Source organism: Lytechinus variegatus, chromosome 6 (assembly GCF_018143015.1).
Source record: "Lytechinus variegatus isolate NC3 chromosome 6, Lvar_3.0, whole genome shotgun sequence".
Classification (NCBI taxonomy): domain Eukaryota; kingdom Metazoa; phylum Echinodermata; class Echinoidea; order Temnopleuroida; family Toxopneustidae; genus Lytechinus; species Lytechinus variegatus.
Genome location: NC_054745.1, coordinates 18,027,923 through 18,049,008, shown reverse-complemented (window position 1 = coordinate 18,049,008; position 21,086 = coordinate 18,027,923). Strand labels below are relative to the sequence as shown.

The 21,086-nt window shown below is 40.5% G+C and overlaps 1 protein-coding gene across 1 annotated transcript in view; it reads right to left on the bottom strand.

The window, feature by feature from the left end:
• Window positions 1-20,990, bottom strand: part of LOC121417608 — a 21,770-nt gene extending 780 nt beyond the window's left edge. The window contains exons 1-11 of the mRNA XM_041611345.1: window positions 20,678-20,990; window positions 19,860-20,107; window positions 19,046-19,174; window positions 7,662-7,824; window positions 6,463-6,508; window positions 5,836-6,122; window positions 4,503-4,518; window positions 3,980-4,239; window positions 3,266-3,394; window positions 2,735-3,028; window positions 1,485-1,733 (exon numbers count right to left, since the gene is read on the bottom strand). Of these exons, the coding sequence (XP_041467279.1) occupies window positions 1,485-1,733; window positions 2,735-3,028; window positions 3,266-3,394; window positions 3,980-4,239; window positions 4,503-4,518; window positions 5,836-6,122; window positions 6,463-6,508; window positions 7,662-7,824; window positions 19,046-19,174; window positions 19,860-20,107; window positions 20,678-20,924 (2,068 nt within the window). The 5' untranslated portion in view covers window positions 20,925-20,990. The remainder of the gene's footprint in view (window positions 1-1,484; window positions 1,734-2,734; window positions 3,029-3,265; window positions 3,395-3,979; window positions 4,240-4,502; window positions 4,519-5,835; window positions 6,123-6,462; window positions 6,509-7,661; window positions 7,825-19,045; window positions 19,175-19,859; window positions 20,108-20,677) is intronic.
• Window positions 20,991-21,086: the final 96 nt, after the last annotated feature.

The window sequence follows — 21,086 nt, the reverse complement described above, 5'->3', positions numbered from 1 at the left end:
GTTTGCAGCTGCAAATTAATAATTTCGCCCCGTAAAAAATTAACAAGCAAAAAAAATACATTAGTTTCACTTTTATTTTTTGTCTCACCTTGCGAAGCAAAGTGAGACTATAGGCGCCGCTTTTCCGACGGCGGCGGCGGCGGCGTCAACATCAAATCTTAACCTGAGGTTAAAGATTTGAAATGACGTCATAACTTAGAAAGTATAGGGACCTGGTTAATAAAACTTGGCCATAAGGTTTAATCAAGTATTACTGAACATCCTATTAGAGTTTCATGTCACATGACCAAGGTCAAAGGTCATTTAGGGTCAATAAACTTAGACCATGTTGGAGGAATCAACATCGAAATCTTAACCCGAGGTTAAGTTTTTGAAATGTCATCATAACTTAGAAAATATATGGACCTAGTTCATGAAACTTGGACATAAGGTTAATCAAGTATCACTGAACATCCTACATGAGGTTTCACGTCACATGACCAAGGTCAAAGGTCATTTAGGGTCAATGAACTTTGGCCAAATTGGGGATATCTGTTGATTTCCCTCATAACTTTGAAAGTTTATTGGTCTAGTTCATTAAACTTGGACATTAGAGTAATCAAGTATCACTGAACATCCTGTGCGCGTTTCAGGTCACATGGCCAAGGTCAAAGGTCAATGAACTTTGGCCGAATTGGGTGTATCTGTTGAATTACCATCATAACTTTGAAAGTTTATGGATCTGATTCATGAAACTTGTACATAAGAGTAATCAAGTATCACTGAACATCCTGTTCGAGTTTCAGGTCACATGATCAAGGTCAAAGGTCATGTAAGGTCAATGAACTTTGGCCATGTTGGGGTTTTTGTTGAATAACTATCATATCTCTGTAAGTTTATTGGTCTAGTTCATAAAAAGTGGACATAAGAGTAACCATGTATCACTGAACATCTTGTGCGAGTTAGAGTAGTATTCAAAGTCAGCACTGCTGCTATATTGAACAGCGTGATGCAGGTGAGACGGCCAGAGGCATTCCACTTGTTTCTTATAACTTTACCTCTCAAAGGTGGGGGAGAGGGCATGGGCTTGCTGTGCATGATCCACCAGTGCTTTCTAGCTTAATTTGTGACTCGAATTGAAAACAAAGGGGAGAGGAAGGGGATTTCCCCCTAATCAGCCTCGTACATGACTATTCAAATAATTCGCTGGAAAGTCAAGCTGACTTTCCAGCGAATGTGCGTTTATGAAATGCAAAGTTGCTAGCATAGCAAGTTGCTAGTATAGTAAGTAAAAGTTGCTTTTCTACCAGAGTTGCTATGATAGCAACTTACTATGATAGCAACTCTTTATAAAATGGGCCCAAGGTGAGACAAAAACCGAGTCCATGTAATACGCAGAATAAATAAGCATAAATTATGATAGGTCTACGCGACAAAAAGCACACACATTAAAAAAAAAGAAAATACACTTGATTTAATTATGTCCAATGAATATACCAGCCTACCTCTGGCTATATGCTCTGCAGCATCATTGAAATTAAACGCTTGAACAATTTCAAGCAACCTCAGTCTTGTTCCTCCTTGTTTGACCCATCTCTGAAGCATTTGTAGAATCACTTGACGTATGAAGGCAGGCTCAAAGGTAAAAGATGAAGCCATCAACTGACAAAATTCAGAAGCTGGTAAATCTAGCCGTTGGGAGAGGTCAATAAGGTCTGGAGATGTACGAATCTTGACAGAGATTTCATCAATACCTATATTTTGGAGGACATAATCACACCACAATTACAGTGAATCAGGACGGTGACACAACATTTTCCCAGCGACAATTCCTCCGGGCTTTATTTCGTCTAAGATAACGGGTTAGGGTTGCAAGGGTGTTTTATGTTAGTTTATGGTTAGGTAAAGGATAGGGTATAGTGTGAAATCCAGGGTTGAAGTTGGCCATTCCATTAGTTTGTAGAATTTGTAGAGGAGCAATTAGCAATTATAATGGAACCATGAGGACACACGTGTCCCTTTTGTCAATATATAAATTGGGTTAAGAAACTTATCAAACTTAACAAGCGCACTACATCAATTCCACCCGGTCAGAATGAACAAAATTTTGACAAAAGATAGCTTCAATAATCTTTAATAAGCACATGTCAATAATTAATCAATTGGTTCTGGAACCCAAAGTCACAAAATGGCAACTTGAGAAAGAACAATGAAAATGAAATGGGATTAAACAAACTTACCAGTTTATTAAAGTTCATGTCATTACTATCGGCATATTTAATTGATTGCCTCAGTAACTAAGCAGTTACAGGATGTTAGGATAAAAATTTAAACACACCTATTGAGATTATAGAAGCATAATGCATGAATGGACTCAACAGCAGTGAAACAAATAATGAACATTTCGTTAAGACTGAAATTGAGACTTTTGTGACTTTGGATTCCGGAACCAATTGCTCTGAGGGACTACAACTTCTTTGTTATTAAACTAATCTCTCAATTTTTGAGATGTGGTTACTGAAGATTATTGAAGCTAGCCTGTGTCAAATTTTGTTCATTTTGACTGATAGAGTAGAATTTGTGCGGTGCGCTTGTGAATTTTGATTAGTTTATTTTAGAACCCAGTTTATATACAAAAACATTTTTGGGGGTTGATATTTTATCAAAGTGTCCTTTTTCATTCCAACATATTTGTTTATAAAACTTGTTTTACACAATACCAAGTGCGATTTAAAAAATCAAGTTGTGATTAAACCTGGTTGAGTGTCTTCGATGTTGTATCCTAGAAGAAGGGTAGTCATCTTCTCTTCCTTCTCCTGTCTTCCTAGACGTCTACACCATTGATGCAGGAGTTTCCACGCTAATCTCTCCATTAATGCAGGGTCGTGCGGAGCAATGAGAGATATAATGTCATTCACGTCCAAGCGAAGAGCGTTAGCTACTTGTAAGGCCAACGTAACGTTCGCCACTGGACGAACAACTGCACAAAGTTCTGAATTCCCAGGTGAACCTCCATACTCGTCGAAGTCTCCAACAATGTCATCTTTGTCTACGATTTAATAATATATGGTTGGGTGAATGTTATTAGAAATTTCAATTAAGGTACAACGTGCACGGTGCAATTTTTGTCTCTTGGTTTTGGTTTTTATCGAAAACGCGTCTGATACATATATACCTTTTGATTCATTAAAATGGCTTCTTTCCTCTTTTTTTTTTCTTTTAGCCCCTCCCCCCTCTATCTCTTAATCCCTCTCCATCCACACCCTCGCTTATTATTCATTCCTACCTGACTCTGAGTATTCAATGATTTTCCAATCTTCATTCTCTTCATCTTCATCCTCTTCTGGTTCTCGGGGTGATGGGTCAGAATTCACATCCGGGTCAAGAGGAGTCACATCATCACTCTGCTCATCATCTGCATGTGATATATAACCAGAGGGTTTTGTTGCATTTTTTTAAAAATCTTACCTGATAATAACCATTGAAAACTCACCACTTGTGCCGTAAGAAAGTTACTATTACTGTTATAGTTCGGTGTGTTTACGCAACCCCTCCCCTAAAATTAAAATGTCATCACATGTGCAGGTAATATAATTTTTTTTATAACCCTAATTTTTGACCAGGCCAATCTTTACCAGTTCTACCTCTTTGGTCAACCATTCCTGTCAACGAGAACTATATGACAAGTTGACATGAAAAGAAAATTCCAAACCAACCTTCAAAGTTTATAGGGCTTGCCTTTCAATTATGATGCGTGTTATTTTTCCTAAAAAGCACCAAGCAACATTTAAATCTATAAATTAGGATGTTATTTTACTCATGCTGTAAACAAGGGATTGTATAATGAACCTTTTTTAAAGTTCTAGTTTAGTAGTCGATTCCAGTTCAGTAACAAAAGTATCAAAATGCGTTACTAAACTGAAATCTACATCTAAACTAGAACTTGTCGCCACCTTTTTCATTTTGTGTGCATTTCCTTTTCTTAAATAATTTTGAATACCATTCATGTCCGTCACGTTTGAAGCCTCATTTAAGGATTCCCAGACCATCTTCAGTTTTTCATCCGGTTTATCTGATGATAATTGAGATGCTTTCCACATCGAGAGCATTTGGATATTAGCATCCTTCCTATTGTACAAGGAACGATGCTCGATGTGATGTAACTCTATGTCATCAAATCCCAGTTGCTTGCCAATCTCATAGAATTTCTCTTTGTTAATGTGACGGGAGAATTGTATTAGCATACAGTCGGGAATCTCTCTGTATCATTGGATTGAAATCATGAAATTCACTATCAGTAATTGTTACCATTATGACATACATTAACTTAAAATAAACAAAATATTAAGAAATGTGACAAGTTTGCGTATTGTAATTTAAATAACAAATTAAAGTTTTAACTAATTTACAATAATCTTTAGTGTTTTTAGTAAAGCAGAATGTCACATATATCACTTTTGAAGTTGCTGCTTTTTTCATTTGGCTATAATAAAACGCACTGCATACTAAAAAAAAAAACTTACTCAGTTGGGTCAATATCTTGATGGACGTAGCCGAATCCGAGATGGGAGCAATGTTAAGAGAAGAGAAAAATCAATTCATGAAAGAAAATTTACTGATAAAATTAAAGGTCAAATCCAACTCAGAAAAATGTTGATTTGAATCAATAGACATGATAGAGAAAAATCAGACAAGCACAATGCTGAAAATTTTATCAAAATCGGATGTAAAATAAGAAAGTTACGACATTTCAAAGTTTCGCTTATTTTCAACAAAATAGTTATATGAACGAGCCAGTTACATCCAAATGAGAGAGTCGATGATGTCACTCACTATTTTTTTTGTTTTTTTATTGTTTGAATTATACAATATTTCAATTTTTACGAATTTGACGATTAGGACCTCCTTGCCCGAAGCACAAAATGTTAAAATAATGGAATTCCACGTGTTCAGGGAGGAATGAAACTTCATTTCACATGAAAATGACGAGAAAATCAAAATATTTCATATATCATATAATAAAATACAAAAGAAATAGTGAGTGAGGGATGTCATCAACTCTCTCATTTGGATGTAACTGGCTCGTTCATAAAACTATTTTGTTGAAAATAAGCGAAACTTTAAAATGCCATAACTTTCTTATTTTACATCCGATTTTGATGAAATTGTCAATGTTATGATTGTTGAATTTTTCTCTTTTTATTCAAATCAAGTTTTTGTTTGGGTGGACTTATCCTTTAATTATTAGTACGCTGCTTAGATGTTAGCTAGTATGTCGTTCCTGATGCAAACTTATACAATCTTCAAATACAAACGAGATGAAGAATTTTGGCAAGTAATTTATACAAGAGTTATGGTAGAACCACTTGAGAAAAATTGACAAAAACCCGTACTGTCAATTTTTCTAACATTATTTTACCCCCAAAAAATGCAGTTACACCGTGAATCTAGAAGCATTTTTCTGAAACTAGTAAAAAATAATTACTCAACCCTTTACGGACGATGAAAAACTAGACGAAATCCATAGTTTAATCCACAAGCGAAAATAAAGGATAGGCCTAACGCTATTCAATTTGCATGTTATTATCAACTATTTTTTGTGATAATGAGAAAATAAATTAATGCTTGCAAAATAAATTTACTGGTATTGTAAGATATTGTCCGATATCCGTACTCTCCATTTTATAGCAATATTTCCGATTTCTTACAAACGAAGATGCAGTTACATCATGCAGCTAAAAGTAATTATTCTGAAACTAGTAACACAAATGATTCTTATCAATCTCCTTAGATACAACAGTTATTATAAAAACGAAGACTGAAACCAAAGTAAAATCAACAAACACAAACTCAAACCTGGTAAAGTTGTATCATTTGAAGATGAGTTGAATGATTCTATAATTGTGATGAGGGTATTCTTTGCTGCTTGGGTAGATGCTTGTCTCCCTCTCCATACCACAAGCATGTCGTATGTAGCTTGCTGCCTATCTCGGGATCTTTTATACTCTACCCGATCCAACTCAGCTATGGTGAAGCCAAGAGCAATGCCCAAATCATAGAACTGATTTACGTCCATTGTCTGGGCTATTGTTAGAATGTCTATGTCAGATTGAAGGTCACTGTTCTTTACTTCTTCTAGCGTCCTAGAAGATGGATTAAAATAAAAGGCATGGCTGAAATATCAAAGAACTGCTATTTAATATTAATTAATCTAAATTACTATATTTTAAAATCGTTTTCACTTGCTATATCACATATACATCCACGGCGTGTCACTGTATTTTAAAACCCTTCGTTCAAACGTTGCCGTTTTGAGAACCTGACTGAAAGTTCACGATCATAATTATTATTGATGTCTTTATCCGTCTAATCGAGTCAACAAGCATATTACCTGAAATTAAATAATTTTTTTTCTAAACAAATATTTGAGTTTCCTCAAAAAGGAAGAGAAAAAGAAAAACACGTTAATGGATGGAAACCTACCTAGTGAGATCTGTCTGTTCGGAGGGAAATTCGCACACAGGTCCATCTAACACAGAGAGAAAATGAAGAGACATAAAACGAACATTCCACTGTGTTTTCTGTTTACAATGATAATACTTCTCTTTATTTCATTATCTAAAAATATGCTTTTTGTTGTCAGCGATAGTGTCAAAGGATTATGAAGGCGGGGTAAGTTGTGACAGTTTTTGCTTTTTGCATGTTAAAATTGATATGATTAATAATCTTGTCGAAATAAGTACCTTGCCTTGAAATTTAATTCTTTTGAAATATTTTTTACCTATATATAACTTTCTATCCCCACACTGAAAGTCATCGTGACCTTTGAAAAAAACGATGTCAAATGGCTCAACTTGCCCCATATATGGGGTAAGTTTGAGCCACCTTCTGGGGTAAGTTGAGCCACAAAAACTATGTACAAAATGTATGGGGGAGAACCAGCATGTCAATTTTTTGTTTAAAGTCTTTTCACTTGCTAATTCTCTATAAATACTAACATCCTTTAAAAGGAAAAGAGCAGTCATGTAAATTTGCTCCTTTCAGCCAGCATTTCCATCGATTTTTATGGTTTGTTTGTTTTTTAAGATACATTACCATAGGAATTACCATGGCTCAACTTGCCCCATGCTGTTTGGCTCAACTTACCCCAGTCCGAACTTAGTGCGATAATTTTGTATCCACACATTTATTATGCATCCATCATATAAAAGACTATGACAGGAATGAAGATCCATACCTGGACTAATAATGTTGTTATCATGTCTTTATTATATCTAAAGACGTGTGTGTTTATAAAGCACTTATCTATTTCACACTCTTTTTTACTTTTTTGGCTGAAATTCATATTTTTCCCTCTAAAAAACTACTTTTTGTTTCAAAGTTGAAAACAATATGGTGGGGTTAGGGGTTATGCTATGGGTCATCAATACATGACACCACCACAATGTCTGACTCATTCATTATTGGCCTGGGGCTGGTGGCTCAACTTGCCCCTATGCTCAACTTACCCGGCTTCCCCTACACCTTGTTATGAAAAATGGTTTAATACCGTTCATTAATTAGTTCATGGAGCTGAATAACATGGCGGGTAATTTTTGAATCCATACCCTTATCCAACACTTTGGTGATTAAAATAAGAAACATAACATTTTATCATTGAATTATCAAGCATGAAATTCTACCTGTATATCTGATGACAAAGGCAATAGATCGTGATATTCCAAGCTTCCCAGCCTGTGTAATCGTTATGGTAATCACTGCAAAGTTTAGATCGTCCTCACTGGGTGGAACGTATATCGATATACATTGGTTTATCTTGGCTAGAAGGTCCCTAAGAGAAGCGATCTGTTGGGAAAAATACAGCTGCAGAATAGAAATGCATAAACCACCAAGAGGCTGTGCCGTTTGGACAGGCTTTAATCCACCACTCAAAAAAAGGATTATTTAAACCGGGGGGGGGGGATAGCCAGGAGGCTCCTAGAGAGTAGAAATAATTTACTAACGTATGCTTACTCTCCACGGAGCCAGGAATTACTTCCCATTCATGTACGTGTACCGCCCCCAAAACAGAAACTTTCGCCCCCGAGATTTTTAACTTAAAAGAACTAGCCCTTAAACATATAAGTGGGATATAACTTCATTTCCGACATTCCTACGCTATCGATTTCATTTTTAAACAAGAATTCATTTAAAAAACGAGAAAAATATTATGAAAAGACGGGGGGTGGGACTTGACGCTGTCATCTTGTTTCTCATTGTTCTTTGCCAACGTTACGGACGCATGCATCCGTAACGTTATGTTAATGAATTCTTGTTTACACATGAAATGTTTTACTTTAAGTTATAGGTAAATATCATTAATTGTACATGCCTCAATTTATTTTGTCTGTATAAGTTCATTGTAATTATTTCGATACATTACTTTGTTCTGTTGAAAATGAAATAAATTGAAATTGAATTGAAATCGATAACGTAGAAATGTCGGAAATAAAGTTGCATCCCATTTAAATGATTTAGGGCCAGATCTTTAAGGAAAGTAGAAATCTCGGGGGGCAAATAAATGAAAGGAATCCCTGTCTCCGTGGAAAGTAAGCATACGTTAGTAAATGATTTCTACTCTCTAGGAGCCCCCTGGCAAGGGGATACTTAGAATTGGTTAGGACGGGGGTGTGCGGGTGAAGGTACAAAACCCATACCCATATTTACGGGTCATTTTGGCTAAAAGGGTACCCATTATAAGGGATTTATTAAAATATGAAAATACTTACCATGATTTTCTTATTTACGAGATAACTGGAAATACCCATTTGATTTGCTAGTTCATTACGATGAACCTGCGTGCCGAATATAGAGTACACAACTTTTCCTGCGCGCGCGCTGCATCTCCCTACCAACGCACTATCCCAAGATCGTCGCGCAATTTGGCGTCCATTTCCTCTCATGAGCCTGCGGGCAAGACATGTTGTCACACAAGGCGAGGGGTAGGAGGGAGGGTTCAAATGGGTATATCCAGTTATCTCGTAAATAAGAAAATCATGGTAAGTATTTTCATAATTTACATCAATAACTGGGATATACCCATTTGATTTGCTAGACCAACACGGATTCAACGTGAAGGGAGGCATGTCTAGACTAAGAAGTGCGTAAAAATAGGGAGATGAAGACACAAAGGCCGTTGCCTTACGGACAGGGGAGGCGATAAAGCCTCATGTGAAGAAGTCCTTAAGAGCAAGGAGTGAAGGAAAGAGGGGCGTCAATAGGCGGACCTCGAGAAGTCGTGAACGACGATTCCAAGAAAGAGCCCAAGAAGAATGATACTAAGTATCATGGGCCCTCGGCCTAGTGTCAGGAGAACAACATCACCAGCTGACAAGAGCGTAAAATTCGGAATTTGTTGAAAATTTCAACAAGAATCGTGATCGGAAAACTGAAGCTTTAAGGCTCAGTAAGTGATCAATCGAACAATCTGAGAAGGCGAGAGATCTCAGAAGCCTCCGCGTGGGAGAAAGCGCCCAGAATTCGATATCTGTCTCAAATGCGTGAGGGCAGAACATCTGCAGAATTCTGATAGAGAGCTGTGGCAGAAAGTTACTAGCGGTCCGAAGGGGACTAGGAACGACGGAGAGTAGGGATTTAAGAAGAAAACCACTCGTAAGGCAGTCAAGGGTCGAGAAAGCGACTGAGTGCCATCCTTTTAATAAGAAATGCCGCGGACCTGCTGCCTATGTAGAATAAAGCAGTCTGGTTAAAATAGCTCAACCGGGCGTGTCAGAGAAACAGCGCGGTACACATCACGACAAAAGTGTGATAGACCGAGTGATCGAGAGAGAACTCAGGATCCCCTTTCTCCCGTACTGATTGAAGCACCCATCTGAGGGTGCAGTGCCCGCGGTGGAAGAGGTGGCTTGGCTCAAGCCACCATTGCCGAGAGAGCCCGTGAGGCTAGGCTGCGATGGATGACCGCCGGGCGGGGGAATCCCTAGCAGCAGCAAGTGTACGCCAGAGGGAGCTGGCGAAAAGTCTCTGTCATGATCCTACGTGAAGGCGACAATCAAGAGATGTTCTAACGAACAGACATCGCCAGATATGATACCTCAACAGTTACGTTCCCAACGGAATCGAATGAGGTAGCAACGGCCCTGTCCTATCAAGTTAGGGACGGAAACTGGCTAAGAGTGTCGATGTCCTCGCTTGAAGAAACAAGCGAAGGAGGAGGGAGACTTGAGGAAAATAATCACAAAAATTTCCATCAGTCTGCGGTGAGAACCAGTTGTTTATGAAAACAGCCACAAGGCCTGGTCTCTCAGGTGATCGTAAGAGCAAGCACCGCCGGCGCCGGTTGCGGCAGCGTGGAACAGTCCGATATCGGAGAATAAGGAGTTCCAAAAAGCTGCGGGGGCGGCAAAAATGACGCCCTAAGCAGTGGGGGATGAGCATCTAAGTTTCTAAAAGAAGAACTCCAGTGAAGTAAATCACTTACATGGAGAGACTCATCCACAGTCGGCCCGAGAAAAAGCGGGTCGTAGTGATTGTGGTTAGGTAGGCATAAGCATACAAGCATCCACGGTTACATCATCCTCGGTCGTGCGGTGACCATGGCCACATGCATTGCATGGAGGGAGGATGAAAGCAGCATGCGAGGCGACTCGAGTGTGCCGAGTGAAAAAGCTTCTAAATAAGAAGACGGTTCGACAAATGGGCACGGTAAGACATCCACCGTAGACCACTCCACACAAGGAGGAAACGGCGGAGACGCCCGCAAGCTTGACCCACATAGAGGGCAGTCTATAAGATAGACTGTTAGAGCTCGACCGATGGTCTGGAGGCGTACAGTTTGGTGTAAACTCGCCGACCCGGTACGGTGGGTGTGCCCAGAAAGTAGGCATAGAATGCCGACAGAGAAGTCTGGGGCTTTAAACAAGCTTGAACGCACGTACATAGCCAATAATCTCATGAGATGTACGGCGGTTTCTTTCCTCCGAGATGATGCTTACCCGACCGGGAAGGACTCGGGGAACAGCTGTGAATGTCAACAGGAGGGATATCTAGCATATGAAAAGCTGATTCCCTCCAGGTATTCGGTGCGGGTGCTTTCGGCGGTGTCCGGCTGGACGACCGGTGATGGCAGCTCGGGCAGGGCTCGAACGAGCCGCCCGAATACGAGACAATAGGTTAACATAACCATAATGCACCGGGTGGTGAAGGCGTAGCGATTACTAAGCACAGGAGAACTTTTAATCGCCGTGACATTCAGATCCGATATACATACTCATAAGTTCGGAGAGCTATGAGGTAGTGAGACATACCGCTGAGCGGTGATGGTGCTCATATCGGAGTCGCCCTCTCTTCAGCGGCGATCGCTGGAGGACGGGTGTCTGTACTAGCCCTGACTCTGGCCTTGCAATGTTAGGAGCTAAGTAAGACAGGGCACCCTTACTTTCGAATAGAAAGTGAGGTTCAGGCCAGAAACCGACGGTCCCGTCGCCTGGGCGGACGGTCCGCGGACGTGATAGGTTGCCCCCTCAAAGCAGCCAAACATTCTCACGAGAGAAGTGCGGCATGCGGTATGTAAGAGATTCTTACCTCCAATCTACGGGCCCGCTTAGGGGGTAGAATGGAGAGAGTTACCGCTGAAGGAGTCGTCGCCGTACGTGGGCTTGACGTAGAGGGCGAATTCGGGAGTACCTGCATAAAAAGGGGGAATACCCATGCAGGTAACTCGCCGATGGCTCCCCGGAGTGCGGGTTGGCGAGAGAAGTCTCAATCCGCTCAATACCCGACGCCGGCAATAAGACCGCGGCGGTCTTATAATGACGGAGAACACGAGGATAAGAAACCGTAATGCTCGGGGACGCATAGATGCAGCCTGAACGGATGCAACGTCCAGCCGTCGGTCACCGAGAGCTTGCCGACATATTGATGCTTGAAAGCCGTATGTCGGAAGCACCTGCATAGAAACGGGGGTCACCGTGTAGGTGAACAGCGTTTCAATAAATGCCCGGTGTGAGAGGACAGGTGATTGCTTGAGCCGCACAGTGCTTAGCAAGGCGGCTGAAGCTGATATGAAGCGTGGGTGAATTACCCGCACTGCTCATGGGAGTATGTGCGACGCCTTACCCACAAATATCGGGAGTCTGGGCCCGTATTCCATAAACGAGATAAGATTTTTGCTTAAGTCTTAGCAATTTGTCTTAGCATTTTGCTTGTCTAAGAAATCTTCCCTAGCGATATTCCATAAACTTAAGACATTTGTCTCAAGTCAGGCGATATGGCTAAGCCAAAGTCTCAAATTCTATGACCTTCAGTGACCTTCTTAATGATAAATTGCTGCAGAGGTCACTGCAACAAACTTGCAAAAATGTGACTAAAGTTGTTTTTTCTTAAAAATTTGGATTTTATTGAAACTAATTACAACTATTGTAGTAAGAGAAGAGCATTCATCACACATATATGGTAAGAATTTTTAATTCAACATATCTATATTTTTGTTAATTACCAAAACATTTCAATCCCAAACCGAGTGACTTGCAGCTTTTTTTGTGTATCAGTCCCATATATTACTTTTCATGTATTGTTTGTCAAAATATAAATTGAATATATTCCTCTCGACATCTTTACTCTAACTTCAGTTTAAGTAGACCTAGGCCCCCTAAGAGAAAACTTTTGTAACTTTTGAGACTAGTCTTGGGTCTAACATTAGGCCTAGATCTAGCCTAGGCCCAATTAGATCTATAATATCCGTCTGTTTGGAGGAGAATTAAACATTGTTTTTTTACTTTTTTTTACGTTTTTATGAAGGCTGCAAAACGTAACTTTGTTAGTAGTAGTGGCATGCCATAGACATAGTGGAGCAACCGAGACTGAAGCTATATAATAATACATCATATAGACCTAGGTATATTAGTATTGGTCTAGGCCTAGAACAACATTCAGGACTTAGCCTGGCTTAGCCTTACTTAGGACAGGGATAGATTTACATGTAGGACTAGAATAGATCTGACTTAGAGTTAGGCCTAGCCTAGACCAAAAGCTTCTGTCTCCGACTGTATTTTGATTTTTCTGTTAAAGTACGAGTACGACACTTGGCAGTCTAACAACATTACGTTGGCCTAGATCCTAATCTCACCAATGTGATATGACAGTAAATGTCAGAAACTTTTAAATAAATTCCCAGAAACGACGGTTATTCCTGTCTACAGACATACAGTGCTACTGCTAGGCCTATTGCTATGCATTGCTTGCCAACTACGCCTAAACTAGTTAGATCTAGGCCTAGTCCTGACCTAGACATCTATGTAGATTCCAAGTAGATCTAGGACTAGGCCTAGGTCTACTTCAGGTCCATTTATTAATTTTGGAGGGGATATTAATTTATACATTTTGGGGAGTTTGTTTAGATCTAGGTTTCTAGAAAACAGGCCTTAAGTAAAGCCTAGTAGTAGACCAACAGCTCAGTCTAGACTGGGGCCTAGATTTATATAAAAATTTACTTCAGGTCTAGGCGGCCTAGCCTATTATGGCTATACTTCAAATTCATTCTAGATTCTATTTCTAGCCTAGCCGGTAGCCCTAACGTTAGGACTGGCTGATCTCAGACTAGTCTACTGTTTGATCTAGAATCTCTAACGTAGGCCTAGATCTAGACGAAAAATAAGACTAAAAGCTATACCCTATCTAGATCTAGTAGAAGTAGAACTATATCAATCTAGGTGTTCATAGTTATAGGTCGAGATCTAGAGTAGAGACTTGTAGACTCTATCAAAATATAGATTCTAGTTTTTAAAAATAGTAAATGTAGGCTAGTCTAGATCTATTCAAAAAGGAAGTAGGCTAGGGATCTAGCATTAAGTTGAATCCAGCCAAATGTGAATTTTTTCTTTTTGGCTCCAAAGTACCGGTACATCTTAGTAAAATCCACATCGACTCAATCTCATTTTCTGGCCTCATTGTAAATCTGTCAAGTTCTTGTCGCAATCTCGGTATAGGCCTAGTTTTTGATTCTCACATGTCTAATCACATTTCTTTTATTTGTAGATCAGTTCGCTACCAATTGCGAAATATTGGTTTTATTAGGAAATACTTGTCTCGACCGGCCACAGAAAAATGGGTTCATGCAACAAATTTTCCAATATAGACTATGTTTTGCAGATCTATACCTCAAAATCAATGTGTGAGCCAACTTTTGTAAGAATTGGTTGAAAACTAAAAAGGGTTTCAGACCACAAGATTTTCACCTAATTTCAAATATAATATGTTGTTACCTTGCCTTGGCAACACGATTTCTGATACAGACAAAAAATATTCTTGCACATTTTTAACTCAAGACTGATGTGTGTGCCAAATTTCATGAGCATTGGTTGAAAAAGATGAAGGAGTTCGAACTACAAGATTTTCGTTAAATAATATGTTACCATGGCAACACGATTTTTGATACCGGCAAAAATATGTCTTAGACATCTTCAACTCAAGACTAATGTGTATGCCAAGTATTTAGGAGAATAGACCAGTTGAAAACTGATAAAGTAATTCAATCACAAGATTTTCATTTATATTTGGTATTTTTTGTTACCATGGCAACACAATTTTTTATATAGGCATAAAATATGTTTTGCACATTTTCACATCAAGACTAATGTTTGTGCCACATTTCAGGAAAATTGGTTAAAAACTGAGGAAGTAGTAAGATTTATACATAATTTTTGTCATTATATACCGTTACCATGGCAACACATTTTCTGACACATGCATTAATGTGTCTTGCACATCTTTCCTCAAATCCAATGTGTGAGCTAGCTTTCATGAGAATTGGTAGAAAATTAAAGAAGTATTTTAAACGGCAAAATTTTGGCCATAATATATTGTTACCATGGCAACACAATTTCTGAAAAAGAAAAACATCTTCCACCTCCTTACCTTAAGACCAATGTGTGTTCAAAATTTCATGAAAATCGGTTTAAAAAATGAAGTAGGAGCTCGAAATGCAATATAGGTATAAATTGTAAAATTTTGTTGGCTGAATTACCTCGAAGGTAATACAATTAAGACAACTCACAGCTGTCTTAAAGTTAGGGCTAAATTCTTAGCCATGTTGTATTTATGAAATACAGAATCTGCAGTTTTAAGAAAAGTTACTTAGCCATTCATCCTATATCTGTCTTAGTTGCGCAAAACCTCTTAGCCAAATTCTAAGACAAAATTCTTAGCCAATTCTTTATGGAATACGCGTTTTGGCTAAGAGTTTTATCTTAGACAGAAAAATAAGACAAAATGCTTAGATTTTTGACTTAAGCATGCTTATCTCGTTTATGGAATACGGGCCCAGGTGACATAATGGAGGGCGTATGTCGATAACACCTGTGTATTAGCGGGGATTTCCCTTGCAGGTGCGTGAGCCGGCGAATCATGAAATCGCCGGTGACTCTCCGAGGTGCAAGATGGCGAATGTCTGCTTAACCTGCCCGGTGCTCGACACGGCGGTTTTAGCTGACAGGGAGCATGAGGATAAAGATCCGTGATGCTCGAGGGCGTTCTGTTGTAACATGAAGTTACGACGCCTGGCCATCGGCACAAGAATCAGAAGGAAAGGTCTGCCCGCAAAGTGGGATTAGCGACCTAGACTTTCTTCTTGTTCTTCCTCTTCTGTGCGGCCCCCGCCGGGGGCCGCACAGAAGAGGAAACAATCATCGGGAGTCTGGCGACATAGTGGCGGGCGACGCCCGTATGTCGATAGCACCTGTGTATTAGCGGGGATTTCCCTTGCAGGTGCGTGGGCCGGCGAATCATATTGCCGGTGACTCTCCGAGGTGCGAGACGGCGACTGTCTGCTTGACCTGCCTGGTGCTCGACACGGTGGTTTTAGCTGACAGAGAGCATTAGGATGAAGATCCGTGGTGCTCGAGGGCGTTCTGTTGTAACATGAAGTTACGACGCCTGGCCGTCGGCACAAGAATCAGAAGGGAAGGTCTGCCCGCACAGCGGGGTTAGCGACCTAGAATTTCTTCTTCTTCTTCCTCTTCTATGCGGCCCCCGCCGGGGGGCAGAAGAGGGTATAATGATCGGGAGTCTGGTGACATAATGGCGGGCGACGCCCGTATGTCGATAGCACCTGTGTATTAGCGGGAATTTCCCTTGCAGGTGCGTGAGCCGGCAAAACATGATATTGCCGGTGACTCTCCGAGGTGTGTTGGATGGCCGGTGTCTGCTTGATCCGCTCGGTTGGTAGTACCGTCGGCTGAAGCAGGCAAGCCTGGGGGTAAAAACCCGCAGTGCTGGAGGGCACTCTAGATTAGCTTGAGAAGCTGAGAGGCCTGGCCATCAAAAGAATCAGAGGACAGACCGCCCGACGGAGCGGGGCTTACGTCTGTGGTTCTCCTCTTCTTCTTTTCTTCTTCTTCGGTTGCTCCGGCGCCGGAGCGGAAGAAGGGACAAGAGGCTGGGCTGCGCCTGTCTTCCTCTCCTTAGCTCTCCCACAGGGAGAGCCAGCCGAGGACCAGACGCTGGACCAGAGGCTGGACCAGAGACTGGACTGCGCCTGTCTTCCTCTCCTTAGCTCTCCCACGGGGAGAGCTAGCCGAGCGAGAGGAGGCGTCGGCCGAATCTGACGGCGTCAGATTGAATTGAGAGTCCGACACGGTCGGACTCAGGTGCCTCTTCCGACTAGGGGCTGGTAGCCCTTTGCCGACGCTCCCTAGAGGGGTCTTACACGGCATCGAGCCTAGTCTTTGCCGGGTGGAGAGACCCGTGCTCTCCCCCGGACTTTAGGTGACCCGATGGCCGGTGGGTCTGACAGCCCTAGAGGAGTCGCCGTTTTCTGTACTAGTGCGACGCTCCCCAATAAGGTTCAGGTTCCGGGACGGAAGCCTTGGCCATCACCGTGCGGGCACGTGGTCGCAAATCCACGGTTCCACCCTTATTAAGCGGGGCACGTGAACGCGCGTCCACGGTTCCACCCCTTTGAGAGCCCACGGGGCTCTGACTCTGTTCTCGCTATCTATACTACCTGTGGTGGGGGATAAGACCCCGGTGTCGGGCCCCGAAACAGCAGTCGCCTGAGGCTCTTCAGAAAGAGAGTCCGAAAGGCTCATTATTGCCGTAGGGTGATCTAGTAGTAAGACAAGGACCTCAAAAAGCGGACTTTTGAGAGTCAAAAACGGATCTCACAAGGATGATACAAGGTAAAATCCCAGAACAAAGGAAACAGTAATAATTAAGAATTATTAAGAGACACTGTCCCTGAAGTCCGTTAGAAAAATTAATTATTTGATTATCACAACAAGAATCTGCTTCCGCCAAAATTCTGAAAAGAAGGAAGGGGGGAAGCATCTAAAAAGAAGAAAACACTAAGTTTTTTTTTTTTTTTGTGTCCACCTGTTCAAAAGAAAAAATAATTTTTCTTGAGGTGAGGATCAGCTAAGGAAAAAAGGGGAGCAAGATTCCCTTTCTTTTTTTTTTTCTTTTTTTTTTATAATCAAGAAGTTTAAGAAAAAAAAATGTATAAGTCCAGAGACCGGTAGCTGACTTGAAAAGGAAAGGGGAAAAACAAAGATAGCTTTCCCGAGAAGGAAGGCCGAGCCAAAGGCGACGAACGCTGACAGGAGACGGCTTCCTAAAAAAAATCTAAGTATTCTTGTGAAGGAAAGAAAATAATTTTTTTTTAATTAATTGAATAATTAATCAATTAATAAACACAAGAACAAAGGATTGATTGAAACAAAAGAACAATCAACTAACTCGAAACAAGAAACAAAGAACTTGAATCGAGGCAAAGGAGCAAGTCAAGAATTAAAAGAATCAATCAATTAATTAATTAATCAATTAACCAATTAATTCAATTAATAAATACAAGAACAAAGGATTGATTGAAACAAAAGAACAATCAACTAACTCGAAACAAGAGACAAAGAACTTGAAACGAGGCTGGAATACGACGCTCCTAACGTCCTACAGAACCTATCTGTGGAGAAATAAATCAATTAAATTCACGACGAGTCGTATAAACGAAGAAGTCAGTGAATAAAAAAAAGATTTAAAGAATTAAAAAGGAGCGAAGACAACGCCCGAGCAGGAAGGCGCGGAGCTATGGGGCGGAGAGGTGAAGACAACCCGCCTGTGAGAAACGTATCTTTAAAAAACAAACTCACGAAGAGGGACAAGAAACGTTAAAATAATATCACGGAAGCTCCGCGCGACGTGATAATCCTATAACAATCTTAGATGAGAGAAAATAAGATTGAAATAATGGAAGAATTGCACAAAAAGTATCCAAACGGAAAACAGAAATGCAATTTTGAGAGTGTACTTAGCTTGCGACTGCACTCGACCGCAGGCGAAAGTAAAAGAGGAAATGGACGCCAAATTGCGCGACGATCTTGGGATAGTGCGTTGGTAGGGAGATGCAGCGCGCGCGCAGGAAAAGTTGTGTACTCTATATTCGGCACGCAGGTTCATCGTAATGAACTAGCAAATCAAATGGGTATATCCCAGTTATTGATGTAAATTTTGACAAGCAAAAATTAAAAATAAATAATAATAATAATAATAATAATAATAGCTGGATTTATAAAGCGCTTTTTGCCAGAGGATACAAAGCGCTGCTATTATTACCCCGGCTTTAGCTCGAGCTACCATCACCGGCGCCCAGTGCATGCATGGAATTACTCCTGCCGGGTACCCATTCTGACTGACCTCACCTGGGTCGAGTGCAGCACAGTGTGGATGAATTTCTTGCTGAAGGGACACACGCCATGGCTACGATTCGAAGAAGTTATCACTAAAGGAGGAGAATATGGACCCATGTTTAAGCCCAGTATTTTAAAACAGGGGCCATGGACCCATGTATCTAAAAATTGGGGCAATGTTTAGGGAATTTCCAGCATAAAACCATACCGCATGTTAAGGGGGGGGGGGTCCAAAAAAGCGACCCATTCTAGCGGCACATCCCCGTATGCCTTATTTTGTGAGTACTTTAAATCGCTTTAGGATCAGTTTCATGCTAACAAGGAGCCTGATTGCTAAGAGCACCTTATTTGTTTTACGATTATCAAATAAGTTCCTGAAGCTTAATTACCTGGCTCTCAATTTCTCCTCCCTCACGATGGCACGTGATTGTGACGTCACCAGCCTTTGTTTCAACATTGAAAGGGACCGAGCGATGACATCTGTGGTAAGATTGTTGTCTCGACTCCTCTTGTGTTGCCTACAAAGATGATTACGATTGTATTTTATTTCAATTATTAAAAAATTAGAAAAAATATCAAAATCCATATTTTATAATTCTAACTAGAAATCTGAAGTACAAAAACTCCGAAAACTAATTTTGCCTGCCCAATTGACCTTCGGCGCGGCAGCGCTATATATTTGTCTGACGCGGCCGGAGCTCCCGACTTCCCGCCGTTTGTGAATCGGACTCTCTACCAGCTGAGCCAACACAACCGTTGAAATGATTGATATGGTGTATTGATGTTATTACCAACATGCAATTACAGAAGTGAAAAGTTTACTTTACCTGAGGTAATTGTAAAAAAATCCTGGTTTTTATTTACAACGGTGCTAATATCTTTAAGCAGAATTATCTTAAATAATTGTGATGATAAGAGCAATACTGATTATGACAGTGATAATTATATTAAAATGATAACAATAATAATAATACTATCATTAATGGTGAAATGGTTCAGAGCGCTTCAATCATCACGTCAACCAATAGCATTCAAGTAATTTTGTTCTACCCGCGAACATTCACCTCATATGGCTGGAGGGTGGAAAATTATCAATCAACAATTTCTCAAATGATAAAGGTCTTCGGGTTTTCAGAGCTGTATTTATTTGGCGAATGAATGATAATTCTGAACTTATATGGAGCGACGATGTTTAATACTGACCGCTTCGTTTCCAGGTAGGTCGTTACACAACTGAAGATTAACTGCAAGCTCTTGTCCTCTTTTGATCCTGTCTGGGACGTATGGAGTACACATTATCCGCTGTCGAATCACCTGTTGTTCGAGTGGAATCAGAACCCACCACTCTGCACAGTGGCTGATGTACAGCTCAAGATGTCTTTCGTAAAGTCTGCAGTATGGTGGTGTTTCTGGTGAGTTGGATGATTGCTTCCTTAGAGTTTTCGGTAGATCTTGTTTTACCAATACCGAAGAGAGAAAAGATTAATGAAATTCACCTCATCACGACTTTCAGAAAGTCATAATGGTTATTAATTGTATAAATATCAGGAACGGTATTATAAGTGAAATAATTACCTGCTTTAGGAAGCTGATATATTGAATGATGACAATGCGCTGTTAATTTGTTTCTATAACAAACACGTGAACACATTATCAATAATGCACAAAGCATTTTCATTCCTTTGATCCAAGATAAAAAAAAAGAAACGCATGGAAATACGGCTTTGTCAATTAAGGGCCGTGCCAGGAATCGAACCCCGGACTTTCAATGTGTATTCGGGCGGCTTAGACCACTCGGCCGGCACCACACCGTTGATAGTGCGAATGATTACGAACGCTGCCACTTATAATTTTACTGATTGTAGTGATGATCTTAAAAATGTCAAATTTGATATTTGGTTTATATATATAGGTTAGCGTCAAAGTCATTTTAAGAAGAAAAAAAACCTAAATGATTTACTGTACAAGTTACCAATAATACGTATATTGTTTTACTCCAATATCAATCTTCATGGACTTACCCTTGATAGAGTCCCACACACGACAAACGATGTCTGGTTTTACTTGCTCTGGATGGACGACCAAGGAAGAGTGTGGTATAGTGATCGTAACAGGTTGGTTGAAGATCAAGGGTTGAGGGTCACACTTGATCCCATAGCAGGCCATTGATTCACCTTCAGTGATATCTACACAGGTATTTTCTCTACAGATGGTTAGGGTGATCTGACAAGAAACATCAGGTGGAACCGCTCCAGGAGGAAGGTACATTGATATTCCATGGTCTTCTAGATTGATTTCTTGACTGGAATTTCTGTTGACTTTGACAGAGGCAGCGTTAGAGTTCGATTGCCGATCTGTGATATATGCACGTATACAAGGTGAACAAAAAGGTCACGGTACACAAAATGTAGAGGAACAAACCTGCATTTC